Genomic DNA, 15,558 nt, shown 5'->3' on the forward strand with positions numbered 1-15,558 from the left:
ACTGGCACCTTAAACTGTTTTCAGAAAACAGCATCACTGATGGTATTGCCAGCCCGTGATTCAGTTCTTGCTCCGAACGGAACACCAACAGCTCTCTGTTTACAGGGCTGCCGCTGTAGGACACAACGCAGGTATGGAAATGCAATTTGCATGCATCCTCCTGCTTCCATCCACAGATCTGCTCCGATGCATCTCCAATGAGAAACCCACTCTCATAAAGAACAAACAGCACTGGCACTCTTTTACTGTAAAATTCTTCAAATCGAATCAAAGTTTTAAACATGGCCAACTTGGAAAAACTAATGTATTTTCCCCAAGTCACTGTGCATGCTTTAAAGGCATGCGTTTCACAACTTGCCCCTCATATTCTTTAACACAGCGACAGCAGGTATACCACATTTGATTTCTAGTCAATGTGGAAGGAGTTCAGTGTACTTAAAGTGGTAGGGTCCTCTGATTCTGCATCACTTATCTGCAATCTGCTCGATTCTGCACCACTGAAATCCACAGAGACCCTGCTACCAGCTGTAATGGGTCCAGAAACCAGCACCAAGCAGGCAGAGGGCTCTGAAAAGAGGGCAGAACTAAGGAGTACTGCGAAATCCCAGATGTGCTTACCTCTGAAAACCCCCACATTGCAGCCACAAATGCACATATGGTATAGGCAATATTTTATTGCAAGAATGTTTAGGCATAGGCATCCAAATTAAATATTTATGCATATACCAGATTATATGCTTTGCATGGTTAATAGGCAGAAATGGTTCAAATATCTCAGCTTAAAACAAACAGATAACCCTACTATATATATTTATGCATTGGTAGATGCATAAAATACAGTGCTGATATTTTATATCTTAAAATTGAAATCAACACAAGCATCTTGCACGGGTATTAAAATATTCAAACTCACCATTTGCTGCTCAACCTCACCAAACCTAAACAAAAACCCTTAATGCTTTTGCTCTGAAAGTCTCCCAAAATATTGTTTTCTAAGTTGCTGGCCACCAACAGGACCGCCAAAAATTGCCTAGCCAGATGTTTTTCTCAGCTAGCTGCAATTTAGTTACACAGATCCACATAAACATAGTACTATCTTCATTTAAAAGCAGGCATGTTTTAGGATAATATAGTTTAAAAATTATCAACTGTATACTTGGATTTATTGGAGTGAAAATATTTAGTTGGCTAAAATTTAGAGCATACTGAACTATATGCAGAAATTTCCTGGGATGTGATCACTGTTACTCAGTAAGATCTTCTGTACTATTACAACAGATACACAATTGCAGTATAAAATGAAAATGAAAATATTTAACATAGGACTACTTGAATTATTTTTTGTGCCTTAACTACTGGTGATGGAGACCAGAGAAAGGCCCTTCACTTCATTTTACTGTCACAGCACTTCATTTTTACTGGAGACACGTTCAAATATCTCATTCTGTCTTCCCTTATAGGCTTCTGTGAACATTGTTAGCGAGCAGGAAATGCAACCTGATGAGTTTAAAAAAATCTGTCATAACAAACAAAAAAAAGATCTAGACAGCTTAGGTACTTTTAAAGTAAATTTCATTACTCTAAATGAACTGCACACTTATTTGTATTACACTGTCTTTATTTCTATCCAACGTGTTTTTCATTCAAGAGTATTACTGAGGATCTTTTAAAGCCCAATTCTTTCAAATAATCAAGTTCTTTGGATGAGTTCCTTGATGTTCCTTCAATCCAGAGACTGACACTGTGAAAAAATTTCAAGTTACTTCTTAGCTTGCTTAAATTTTTCCCAATGCCCTGATAAATACTACCTCACTAACAACACCTTGCAAACTGTCTGCTAGACAACTGAAATCTTGTTTCTTAATTGTCATTTGAAAGAATAAATTATATAGATCGTGTAGTATCTGCATTCCTTTTTCCAAAAATGGATCTGAAAGCCTTTTCATTTTTGAAAGTGTGCATTGAAAATTACAGTTATTGAACAAATAAGCACATTACTAATGTCTTTTCAACCCAAGCATTAAGTTCAGAGAAACTGAAAATTAAATGGACTAAGCAATAAACTGACTTCATTGATTTCCATTTTCCTTGTTGTGAAATGTACGGAGTAAGCACAAAATACAGATTATGAGAAATATTTTAGTTTTGAAATATTTTCTTGGCTTTAGTCAGCCCATGGAATACTAGTGAAAATTTCTGTGATAGGCATATATTGGGATATTTTTCTAAAGCAAACTGCAAGGACTTCTTAAGCTTTAGTAATGTTTAAGGTTCACCCACCCCAAATTAAGTTTTGCTACTCAATGTTCCTCTTCTTTACTCTGTTTTATAAAACCATAGTAATTCAAAATATATGAAAATACATGTCAATTTGTCCATTTTAATTCTGAGATTTCAACATGAATATCATTAGTGTACCTGAAAATAAAACTTAACCTAGAGAATATTCAAGAAGCCCAAAAGGACGTGGTCTAGATATTCATAAAAGCTAACTTCAGAGATAGGCTCCTCACAAGGAAATTAATCTGGATAAACTTAGTCTCCATGAAAATTCTTCTTATGTCAAACCATCATCATGACAGACAGGGAAGGAGACAGGTAAAAATTGGACACAGGAAAGAAAATTTGCCAAGTTAACTCTAGAGATTTCCAAAACAATATTTGCAGTGGGTGTACAAATTAGAATTATCAGAAAATAATACGGTGCATGGATTGAAAGAACATTATTTATTGAGTTCAACTTCTGGATAAAATACTCTAAGTCTGAATATAAAAAAGAAAACAGCATAAGATACAGCTTGATTTCTACAAAGTAACGCATCAATGATTTAAAAGACCTCATCAAAAAAAATTTATTTTAATGTCCCTTATACTTGAATTGAGCCAAAAACAAACACCTCTCCAATGATTCCCGAGACTGAAGCACTGTGAAAAGAGGTATATATAAAATGATCCACCCTCTAGAAACAGATGCACAATATGAAAAACTGATGGTCATTTCTATTAGATTAAGAATGATCTGAGTATTGCATCATAACATATTGAGAAAATATAATAAGCCTAGTTAAACAAAAACATTGATGCTAATTAGAAGCAGGATCTCCCAAAATAAAATGCAACTTTAATATTTCAGGCATCATACCACCATAAGGCAAAACTAAAATGTAATAAAGTTATGTTCAGAAAAAAATAAAATATCAAAGAGAAAAAGTTTAGAAAATTCAGGGAAAATGAAAAACAAGTTAGATATTTCATGGGTATATAAGTCAGATGAGAGGAAAATGTATCTTCACATAACAAACACTTTCGTAGGCATCTCTATGCACTGTTTTACTCTCTGATTTTCACTACAAAAAAGAAGCAGTTACAACCATCATTTATTACTTGCCTTATTTTTCTTAACAGAGTGTGAAAAGGTCTGAAGAGTTCAGACATATCTTCTGGCTTGTGGTCCAAGTTCAGTGGTCCCTCGGAGTAGACTACAAGGCCGCTGTAGTTCAGACAAGCATGAACACAAAAATAAAAATTGCTTCACACACAGCAACTACTCATTGAGGAATCAGAAAAGCAACTGTACATAAATATTAGAACTACACTCAAGTTACTTCATTTTCACGTTGTTATCTTATTTGTCTTATCCACCTCCAGTTAGAATAAATGATATTTAAAGCTACAGGAAAAAGATCCCCTCCCCTCCAACCCCTGCTTCTGAAGCATGGGAGAAAGAGCAATGGAAGCCCAAGAGGAAGAACATACTCTCATATCACTGCTGCAGCTGACCCAGAAAAAACAAAAACGAAACACAAATTGATTATTGGTTAAGTTGGGGAAAGCTCACTAGCTTGAGAGAGATTGCAAATGGCTTGTTCTTTCCAGTCTAAATCATTTCTAGGTAAGGTACTTGACTTACACTCCCATTTTTCTATCTATAACCTGGTAGCAACATGAGATAAAAAAGAAGATAATCACACTAAGTTACGTAAAACATATTTTGATAATATCACGCTTCTAAATGAACTAAGTATTTGTAAAATTTCCCTGGAAAGGGCTTAGTTCATGATACTGAAAACCCCTGAGCACCTCGCTGAAAATACCTAAACACCTACTGACAGAACCTCTATTGCCAAAACCCACATGTGTCAGGGATTACACAAAATTCACCTTCTTCACCAGACCTGCTGCATATTACTGCACTGTGCCTGAGAGAGCGGATTCCACCCATAACAGGCACCACTCTGCTTAAAACCATTTAATCCTCTGCCCACTGCCAAAACAACTTCTGTTTCTCAAAGGCAAATGGATTGCGTGTTCTTACCCTCTGGATTACATATGCTTTATTTTACCCTGGACATTTTCCCCTTCTGAGAGCTGACTATTTCAAGGATACGTTGTTTTTCCTGCAGTCAAATTACATGTTGCTTCAGAGAGCTTTCTAGGTACAATAAAACTTGTGGTGTCTTCTACTCACCTTCTGCTCATCAGCAGCACTGTGCATAGCTACCTAAAGCTCTCAGACACCGCAGCAATGCTGGTGTCACAAGTAATATGACTCCCACTGAAGTATTAAAAAAAAAAAAAAAAAAGACCACTTACACTCTGTTTACCATCTGGGATATACTGCTCTTTTTCTTCTGTTTATAAACCCAGAGTCTGGCTCATGCCCTGGTACCAGGATAGTACTGTAGTCTCCCATCAGGCTGGAAGATGGCCATCAGAAAGTTCAGAATTGTCAAGACAACAGAGGGTCCCAGAAATGCGACTACTGAACTTGATCAACATTGCTCTGGGGATTGGGGTTTGAGGGCAGGAGCAGGGAAGGGGAGAACGGGAGCGTGAGGGACATTGCTTCTTTTGCAAGTCAAGTTTTTTTTTGTGGTTTAAGACAAATTATCCTGTAACCAAGGTTACGTACTGTTTTTCAAGCTTTCTGAGCTTCAACAAGGAGGCTACCATGAAGCGACAGAGTTATCACTGACTCATGTAGTCACGTTCTGCCTCAACAAATGTCACGTCTTTGCTGAGTGGAAGCTAGAGGCTGCTACCACTGAACTTCTAACGGACACAAAACACCACTCCTTTGGCAGTTTCCAGGCTCCCTTTCTACAGAGCTTAACTCTCAGAAGAAATTTTAAAAGATAAAAATAGAAGAGGGCTCAAGCACTACAAAAAACGATTGTGAAATGGCCTCCATAGGACTGTTGAAAGAGTTCTGAATCAACGCTTGAATTTGGTTGTACCACGGAAGGAAGTACAAAATGAAAAAAAAAAGTGCATCTTAAATGTTTCCTACTAAAGTCAAAGTTCACTGACACCTGTTAAATACTGTGCAACATACACTGCCCAACCTGCACAGTAAGCTGATGTCTGAAAAGAAACATTAAAGAACAATGACTCTCAAAAGTATTCCTTAAAGGAAAGCTTTGTTATTAGAGAATCAAGGGAAGCCAGCACTTCTCCTGGCCCCAGACCCATCCTACTCAGGCTACCCAACACAGCAACAACATGGCAACTTTAAATGCAAGACAGATGCAACTCAAAGGCTTCTCCTTTCACAGTCCCAATAAAAGGCCTGAATTTCTTCAAGGCTGTACCATAACTGGATGGGGTTATTTTCCCGTGTGACTTCATATGGCAGTGATTTATTTTCAAATCACAGGATACTTGGGAGCAGTTAAACCAATTTCTCTTCTCTCTCTCTCTGTCCTTCTTTGTAATTTGGGATTGATATTGCTCATTTTCCAGAGAGCCCTTGGTTTTCCCGTGAGCAACCATGTGTTCTTCTTTGTGTCTTCCAAGAGCATCAGAGTGTATTCTCACATTTCTGTTGTCTTTTGATAATCAGATTATTACTGTTTTTAATTTTAGAATGATGGTTACAGAGAATATCCTATTTAAAAGGAAAAATGGGCCACAAAGATTTCCTAAACAGAAGCACATTTTACTCAGGATTTTAGGTTTCTTATCTCCTTCAATTATACTACTGACATTAGCTAACTTTAAAACATTCCAATGGTAAAATATTAAAAATATGCTGGCTTTACTTCAGAGAAACTGCTGTCTATTAAATCATGAAGACTTATTAGGAAAAATGCAACTGATCTGTTCAATGTTGAAAAAGCTGAATGAAGCAAAAAAAAACTGTTTTAACTTAGTTACCTGAGCGGTCAATACAGGGCACGAATTTACACGTAACAAGTTATACATGTTAATACTTCCCCTTGAAAGAGATTTAAACCGAACTCACTGGTCACAATGCACTCAGCTTGTTATGACAATTCTTTCTGGATCCAGAGTCATTAAGAAAAATACACAACTGAAATTGAAAACGTGTGTTTTCCAGGACATGTATCCTTAGGCCATATTATTTTTGAGTAACAGAATATCTGCTTTCAAAAAATCTTTTTGACAACACTACATTCTATGTACTGATGTTCTTTGTTCACTTTTTCATTTTTTTCTGGAGGAAGACTAATCAACAGTTTCAGGGTCCTGCTTTCTATATTCTCTTTTCTCTTCCCTTTCCTTTTTTGCTCTTCAACTTCAATGATAAACCGGCAATGACTTGCTTTTTTTAAATTCTCTTTTTTTGTAAATAACGCAAGCAAACTCAGGTGAAAGAAAATACATCAAAATTCTGAAGTTCTTTAAATCTTCAATATATTTCTGAGGGGGAGGCAGAACACAGAATAGTTATCAGAATTACTTACCATACAATGGCTAATCTTGGGATAGTAAACATTAAAGCTGGTTCATAGTCATCAATCATATCTTGAGTGAGGTATCCAAGCCTTAAGGCTCTAAGTAGAAGAATAAAATGATTTAGCAAGAGGTTAGACTCTCAAAGTTCCTATTTCAAAGTTTCCTATTTCAATAGGAAAAAATATGAAAAAAAAAAATGTGATAAAAGCCCAAACTAATAGTATTTAATTCATAAACATCCTAATATACTATGTATAAAATTGACTGATGTAGCATTCACTGTAAAATATATATATATATATATTAAAAATCAACACATATAGCCATCTAAACAAAACCAAAATATTTATTTATGCCACTTTCCCTTCTTATATACTATTTCATGTCAGGTTTCAGCTTGTTACTGGAAACCACTGGTGCTTATAGGCTTGCAAGTTTAATAAAAAAAGAAAAAAAATACATTTTTAAAATAATAGTGGAAAGTATTTGGTCTCATTTTCAAATAAAACTTGCTAAAATCTTTTAGGTCAAAACACGCTAAGCTCACAAGCCTAACTAAAAAAAAAAGTATATAGAGTAACTACTACTGAAGTCTCTGAATTTAATATTTGGGATCCTTCATCAACCCCTAATAACTTTTTCAAATACATCAATCCCTATTTTGGGCTGAAACCCTTTTTTTTTTTTTTTTGGCTTTTCACTTGGTGATATTTTCTAACTTTTTCTTCGTAGTTTCTTAATTGCCTCGTAACTTTCTTCTCCAATTTGTCCATATAATTGCGTAAAACGACACCCACACAGCACACTAGTACAGCTGCTAGTACTGGTCATGAGTAGAATAGAATTAACATTTTCTTATTCCTTTTCAATACTCGTTTTGCCAACACTGCTGTTGGCAGACAGCGAAACGGCCATGGCTCACTTGGTGCTAGCACTAGATGGACTCATTCAGTACATGGCCAACTACAACTCCCACATTTTTTCCTACACTTCATTGCCAGATTAACCAAATCTGTAAAAGACAAACAATGATTTTCCTCTTAATTGTCAAATATGTGGCATTTCTATCTAGTAAGTATCTGACAGATTGCAAATAATTCCTCCAACTTGTTGCAATCATTTTCAGTTATAATCCTTTATTTTAAAAGGCCCAAAACACCTCTGATTTTGGTATCATCTACAGATCGTGAAAGTGTGCTATGTATTCCTTACTGATGGTCTCAACCACATATGCATGGAAGCTAAGCTCCAGTCTTCCCAGGATTTTACAGAGCCTTTATAGAATCACAGAATGGTTTGGGTTGGAAGGGACCTTACAGATCATCTAATTCCAACCCCCCTTCAGTGTGACACCTCCCACTAGACCAGGTTGCCTAAAGCCCCATCCAGCCTGGCCTTGAACACCTCCAGGGATGGGGCATCCACAGCTCCTCTGGGCAGCCTGTGCCTCACCATCCCCAGAGTAAAGACTCCAATCAAAATCTATCATTTTTAAGTTTAAAACCATTCCCCTTGTCCTATCACTACATTCCCTGACAAAGAGTCACTCGCCAGCTTTCCTGTAGGCCCCCTTTAGGTATTGGAAAGTCACTATACAAGGTCTCCCCGGAGCCTTTCCTTCTCCAGGCTGAACAGCCCCAACTCCCTCAGCCTGTCTTCACAGGAGAGGTGCTCCAGCCCCTTGATCATCTTTCGTGGCCCTGCTCTGGACTCGTTCTAATAGGTTGATGTCCTTCTTGTGCTGGGGGCCCCAAAGCTTAATGCAGGGCTCCACATGGACTCTCACGAGAGCAGAGCAAAGGGGGAGAATCCCCCCCCTTGCCCTGCTGGCCACACTGCTTTTGATGCAGCCCAGGACACGGCTGTCCTTCCGGGCTGTAAGTGCACACTGCTGGCTCATGTCGAGCTTCTCATCAACCAACACCCCCAGGGTCCTTCTCCTCAGGGCTGTTCTCAATCCATTCTCTGCCCAGTCTGTATTGGTGCTTGGGATTGCCCTTGCAAAGATGCAGGGCCTTGCATTTGGCCTTGTTGAATTTCATGAGGTTCGCATGGGCTCACCTCTCAGGCCTCTCAAGGTCCCTCTGGATGGCATCTCTACACTCTGTCATTTCGACCTCACTACACAGCTTGGTGTCATCAGCAAACTTGCTGAGGGTGCACTCAATCCCACTGTCCATGTCACTGACAAAGATGCTAAACAGTGCTGGTCCCCTGAGGAACACCACTCATCACTGATCTCCACTTGGACACTGAGCCGTTGACCGCAGCTCTTTGAGTGCAACCATCCAGCCACTTCCTTACCCACCGAGTTGTCCATCCGTCAAATCCTTGTCTCTCCAATTTACATACAAGGATATCACGGGGGACAGTGTCAAATGCCCTGCACGAGTCAAGGTAGGTTATGTCAGTTGCTCTTCCCCTATTTATGATAATCACTGGAGTTTGGCAGATGATGTGAACCATCTCCCCAGGTATTCTTTACTGAAATAACGTTACATGTTGATGCCTTAAAGAGATTCAGCCCTTTTAAAAGCTTAGTCTTCATTTACACATCTATACCAACAATATTACAGTATTATTACCCTTTCTTTAACAACAAAAAGAAAAGGCTTGTGCTAAAGCTTTTTAAGTTTGTATTTAGATACTTAAATGCCACGTATTTTTATGATGTTTCTTAATGACTACAGGTAAGATATTTCTATACATGTTCAGACTAAAAGTAAACATTAAAATGAAAACCTAATAGTTAATTGCATTGCTTACCTCTCCACAGTTTCACAGAATAGTACAATTACCTCTTGCTGTACATAATATTCTTTTGGGGACTTCACAGGTACCATGGCCGACACATAACTACGAAGATTATAAAATAATTAATGTACTCCTGTTTTACATGATTTAACAAATCAGACCATAAGTAAAAACAAACCTAGTCCAAAACACCTTAGAAGCACAACATTTCCTGAACCATTTTATATTTATTTTGGCAGCACCAACTAGAAAAATCGTAAATGTTAAGAATGTATATGAAATTAAGATGATTTACTTTTTGCGCATTGAGGTATTGGAACTCAGTAGTAATTTATAGGTATAATTATACACATTTAGCAATCAGAACTTCATACTATACGGCACAGGGAGGCAGGTCCTAGAAGGATCTTTATTGATGCATTTCGACAATAGAAAAGTTTACGCTGCATTTCTTGGAGAAAAAATACTGACTAAAATACACGTTTTATCTTGAAAGGTTTCAGTTGAAATTGTATTATTGACATTCAGTTAGTCAGCAGAGAGATAATTTGGGAGACTTAAACAGTGGCCTCATTTCTACATGGAATTACATGCAAAAGTGCTAATGGACAAGGCAAGAAACACGAGTAGGAGTATGGTGTTTTCTGTCATTGTAATGTCCAGTCAGTCCCTTGTGGACTGTGGGTAACACAAGAAGAAAAAAAGTTGTTTTGGAAAACAGTGGCCGAGGAAACTGCTGTATGTACAGCTGGTACAGACAGGTCAGAAACTGTGCAGGCATTGTCCAGAACCAGCTACTGACTGCCACTGGTGTCTGCACAAAGAGTCACATTTTTAATCAGCGTTTCCGATTAAGATATTTTTCAATATAACAGCATAATTATGATTTTCCCAATCAGAAAAAAAAGACTTATCTGAGTAATATAATACAAGAGAAAATGAATAAAGAGGAAGGACAAACAAGACGACAGGACGTTCTAGGGATTATTCCTAAGAAAAATTTAAAACACTACCCAATTACCAAAAATCCTGTTCTGCTGAAGGCATTAAATGCCGTATCACGTTAGATCCATAGATAATCTCATCCAGTATCCTGTTTTTAATTATGACCAGCACCACATACATCTAACAGACTTGAAGGAAACTGGCTTAAATTATGCAGCACAATACAAGACTTGGTCAATAGGATCTTTGACCCAACAAGCAGTTATTTTTTCTCACCCCAAAAGCAGTTGTTTTATTTTTGCCATAAACCTCCAAGCCATTTTTCCATCAGATTTTTTTTAATCAATATGTTCTTGAGTTTAATTATGGCTCATGTGTAAAAGCACTTCCTTCATCAGATTTCAATTTGCCTTCTTAAATTCACTGAGTGCATCTTGCTTTTATCTCTAAGCATGAGACAGAACAAAACCTCATAATCTCTAGACTATTTGTTATCATAAATATTTTTTAATGTCTCTTATTTGTCACCTCTCCTCTGACAAAGAAAACATTAAGGGAAGAGACTTATGGCTTTCTTTTGTGTCTTGGAAAACCTCCCTCAAATGCCATATGCCAGCATGCAAATGGAAGATTACAGTTGACTTGAGGAGAGCAAATGCTGATTGCTAAAAAGCTATTTAATTTTCTTTTTATTATTGCTACACTGGCAGGGAAAAAATTAACAATAGAACACATTACTGAAGAATTTAAATGTCATGACAAAAAAATAATACTTTTTCTATTAAAGGAAAACAGAACAAAACATCCAACTTCCAAAAACCAAAGAGGCAAGCAACAGCTATAGTAGCTCATTAACTTAGAATCTGTTACCTTAATTCAAATTCTGCAAAAAGGACATCAAAATGTTTGAGTGAATCTTTCATTTTTTCTGTGTAGAGGTTCAAATCCCTTAAGGCCTGGTCACGTATGATGTTTCTAACTTCCTCTAGGCTGCGGGTAAGATCCTTGGCCAATGGTCTCATAGCCATACTCTCAATTTCACGATTCATAATAATCGAACCAGCAGCCAAACACTACGAAAACACATTGAGAAAGAAATTATTATTTTGTATAATGTTACTTTTATGTTAAAAAAAAAAAGCACAAGATGAGATATTGGATACTTTGACCAGGGCAATGCTTAGCCTGATTTGTTGCTAATTATTAAACAACTAGAAGATTTAAGACTGATAGGTTCAGAGTCCTAAGTCTACATGTTAAAGGTCAGGGAGTAGCTCAGTCAGGGAGATATGAGAATGGGAGGAAGGCTGGCAGACAAACCTACGGAAAGCTCTACTCCTACTAGTGAGACAATCATCTTCAGTAGGATATATCCTCTGTGTGCGCAAGGATTGCTTGCAGAAAAGGGATGTGAATACAGGTAAAATATGATCAATGGACTGTTTCAATTCAAGCTGGACTGCTTGATTTTGTCAAATAAATTTATCCTTACAAAAAGGAAAGACATTCTGTGACTGTGATGCCTTTTGCAACAAGAACAGTCACGCTGGCCATAGAACAAGGGATCCAGTATCCTGTCTCCCACTGAAGCTGTGAATATATTTTACAGGAAAGAATATTAAAAAGCAATCAAGCAAGCAAGCAAACAAACACCACAGGTCACAGGGATTCTTCCCTTCCAGTTTCTGGAAAACAGCAGGTTAAGAGACTCCTTGGCCCTGGAGTTATATATTGACTTCCTCTAACCAGCTCAAAGACATTAAATGTATATTTTTACATATTAACATACTAATATAACACTTTTCAAAATCTTGCTATTAAAATATGTTATTAAATATATTTGCTGCTGGCTTCGTTCCTTTACAGGTACATTTGGAAGACAACAAGCACTGACATAAGTCATACTTGCTGTATTTTATTAAAGGAAATATTTTTTTTTAACCAGAAATGTAGAGGGTTATTTACATTTTATTTGTTTCTCATTCCCCTTTGCAGCTCTGCATCCCTCCCCTCTTCCCTGCAGGGAGGGAAGGAGTCTCTGCAGCCCCAGATGGAAGACCTGCGGTCCCAGCCCCTGCTCAGCAGCCTGATTTGTTTTTAAGTGCACTCAGAGAAGATCATGTTCTTACCTCTTACCAGCCAAACCAGTATTGGTGGAAAAATATGGATAAGGCAAGCCTTACCTGTTGATAGGCACTGTTTGACTGGTGATTCAAAGTGCCAGCACTGACAAGGACACCTAGGCATATATTTGTAACTGTCCATACAGTCTTCCTTACTACGTGCATTTACAGGACAGTGTCTGCAGGAGCATGAATCAGCATGACTTCAGCACTGCACACCTTAAGTCTCTGAAACCAACAGGTCTGCTCAGACCAGGGACAGTGGAAGTTCGATTTGGAAAGATTAAATGCATTAGCTTATATAACCCAAACACTGAATAAGGGGAGGAAGGGTTTTTTTTGTTTTAAAAGCTATTGGCCATGTCAGTGGTTCCCTCAAGCACTTTTCGCCATTGACTCAAAGAGAAGTTACTGCCTTGGCTGGGGTTTTTCCTGTTTGTTTGTTGCTGCGATCCCAGTTTCCTAGTCCCTTAGAGGAGGAAAGGATAATAGGATTCACGGGGATTCAATATGAATGGCTGCATGAAGAATTACCCCCATCTTGCCCTCCCTAGCTACCAAGGAGGTGCTATTAAGGCAACGTGGCAGATGCCCTCAGCATTTTAAAACAGAGCTGGGTACCATCTGGATGAAGGTAGGCAAGGTCACACCATAACAAGAAGAAAAACTGCTGCTGTTATTGCTGAGCACGGAATTATAAAACATTGACATTGCAAATTCATTTAATAAATGCTACCCAAGATTTCTCCAGCTCTGAGGAGCTTACAATTAACTACTGTCAAAGAAATTTTCAGAAGCAAAACACATTGGGGTATATTGGACTGAACAAGATAGGCACTGCTAATGGAGATCATGCACTTTAAAAAGAAAGGAGGCATCAGAGGAGAAAAGACTGGTTAATAACGGGAGCTGAAGGATTGTTTCAAATAGCAAAGATGCAAAGCTGAAAATAACAACGTAAGGTGCTGCTGTGTGCTGGGATGTCTAGATAACTTCCCCCTCACCCCAAAAAATGCATGATGCTTAAAGTCACCTTCAGGCCAGCAGACCTGAAGATACTAAATTTATCTTTGAAGATGCCACAAGGATTTTTTTTTAGCCAACAAATATCAGCACTAATGAATAAGCATCTTACATATCACATCCTTTTTTTCTGATTCTTCAGGCTTCCCTTGATTACATTAATTAAGGCCTATTCACTATAAAATCCCCTGTTCCTACAGGCTGCTGTGGAGGCAGGTCTTCGAGAGAAACCAGGCAATAGAAGGAAAGTGTGCTTCAGTGTTTTGCAAAGAACCCATTATATCTTCAGCATACATGAGAATTAAGTACAACAAATGTCAGCTGAACAAACTTTGCATGTTTAATACGAGTTATAGCATAACATAGACATCAAAATAAAATGACAGCTTGCACTTAGATTTGCAGGAGAACTTTTCTCCTGAGAAAATTTCCTTCTCTCTCTTTGTTTCTAAGGCTTTCAAAGCATGAGATGTAAGATGGCCTATCAGGATAAAAATCATCAACAATACAAATCAGATGCTAATTAAAAAAGAACAGTTTTTTAAAAGATGGTCATATTGACAGTAGAGAATTATGAAATTAAATCTGTATCCAATAACCAAAAACATAGTGAAAGAATCCCCTTCCACTACACATCCACAGCAAGTTCTCCATCTGTTTCCCCTGTTCTGTAATTATACGGACCATTTTCAGAGAAGGCTCGGGGTGCATTTTAAATTCCAACTGCAAGCTTTATGCCATAAAAAACTGCCCATTAGCCCCAAGTAACAGAAACATGAGAGACTTACTTCTGCTCCAAACCAAAGCTGTCCTGCAAGGTTGTCATGGCGTATTTCCTCTGGAAACTTAACACAAAAGTCTCGGTTGGCCCGTTCATGAGGAATGCATTCATCCATGATTTGATTTATGATGTTCAAAACATTATCCTGAAGCAAAATATAGGAAAACATATATGCTGTTCCCAAAGTAATCACACTTTTAAATAAGAGAAGTTTTAACAGATTTTATTAGTGAGACTCCAACTAAATAAGTGACTTGGCAAATGCAGAATGCAAGTGAAGAACGTCACACAAACACACACAGAGCATCCCGCTGGTGAAAAAAAGGAGAATATTGCTGGAAGGAAGCATGACAAACTTCACTTTTTGTAGAGGCACTGTTGTGTTTTGTTTTTTTTCCTAGAGGCTGTTTCTCAGACTCACTTCACTCAACTTTGAATACTTCAGTGGGACTTCTGGTGAGGAGGCGTGATTTGAAGAGCTTCTGACCTGCAGCTACCTATCCGCAAGACACCAGTAAATAAGCGAGAAATACAAGTAAATTAGATTCCTCTCATTTCCTCTCACCAGTTCCCAGCGATAGGCATTCCATTCTTCCTAAAAAGAATGCCCTACAGGGTACCCCGGAGGCCTCAGAAATTGATTTATGCTGCGATCGTCAGGGTTGAGTGGACGTGAGCTCGTCCTGGAAATACAGATGAGGAGGTTTCTGTAGGGCTGGCGGGCGCTGTGCCACCTCACCTCCCGGACCACCCGGGGGGATACGGGGACGCAGCCCGAGTGTGAGAGTGTTTAATAGCAGCTCTGATCTGTGTCTGCAGCAGGACAGAGATCAAAGCCCTCTAAGCAGCTTCTTGATACGAGGTAAATAACCTGCACTCGTTTACTTGAAAAGATAATTTTCACATACCCCTGCTGGGTACTGGAAGGAATTTGATTACCATAATAAAGGTAGATTCAGAGCACGGGAAAGGCTGAGTGCTTTCATTAAAGATGCTTTGTTTGTCTCATGCTTTTTCCATTATTTACAGAATTCACATTCTACTTAAAATATTTTTCAAACAAATAAAAACAAATCTGTCATGTATAGAACTGTTTAACAGGCAGAATGGCTTCAAGTCTGCGCTGCACTGTTTTATTTTGCTCTGCACTTAAAAGAAAATAACAGAAGATGGGAATTTTAAAGAAACCTGCCTCTTTTGTGTGTTCCCACTGAGAAAAAACAAAACCTACTG

General features: G+C 38.1%; 1 protein-coding gene across 5 annotated transcripts in view; it reads right to left on the bottom strand.

Moving 5' to 3' along the window:
- Nucleotides 1–15,558, bottom strand: part of ZFYVE28 (zinc finger FYVE-type containing 28) — a 148,285-nt gene that overhangs the window by 43,913 nt on the left and 88,814 nt on the right. For all 5 annotated transcript variants that reach the window (XM_066996507.1, XM_048045614.2, XM_048081573.2 and 2 more), the window contains exons 3-7: nt 14,333–14,470; nt 11,269–11,471; nt 9,466–9,555; nt 6,708–6,797; nt 3,389–3,490 (exon numbers count right to left, since the gene is read on the bottom strand). In XM_066996507.1, the coding sequence (XP_066852608.1) occupies nt 3,389–3,490; nt 6,708–6,797; nt 9,466–9,555; nt 11,269–11,471; nt 14,333–14,440 (593 nt within the window). In that variant the 5' untranslated portion in view covers nt 14,441–14,470. The remainder of the gene's footprint in view (nt 1–3,388; nt 3,491–6,707; nt 6,798–9,465; nt 9,556–11,268; nt 11,472–14,332; nt 14,471–15,558) is intronic.

Source organism: Anser cygnoides, chromosome 4 (genome assembly GCF_040182565.1).
Source record: "Anser cygnoides isolate HZ-2024a breed goose chromosome 4, Taihu_goose_T2T_genome, whole genome shotgun sequence".
Classification (NCBI taxonomy): domain Eukaryota; kingdom Metazoa; phylum Chordata; class Aves; order Anseriformes; family Anatidae; genus Anser; species Anser cygnoides.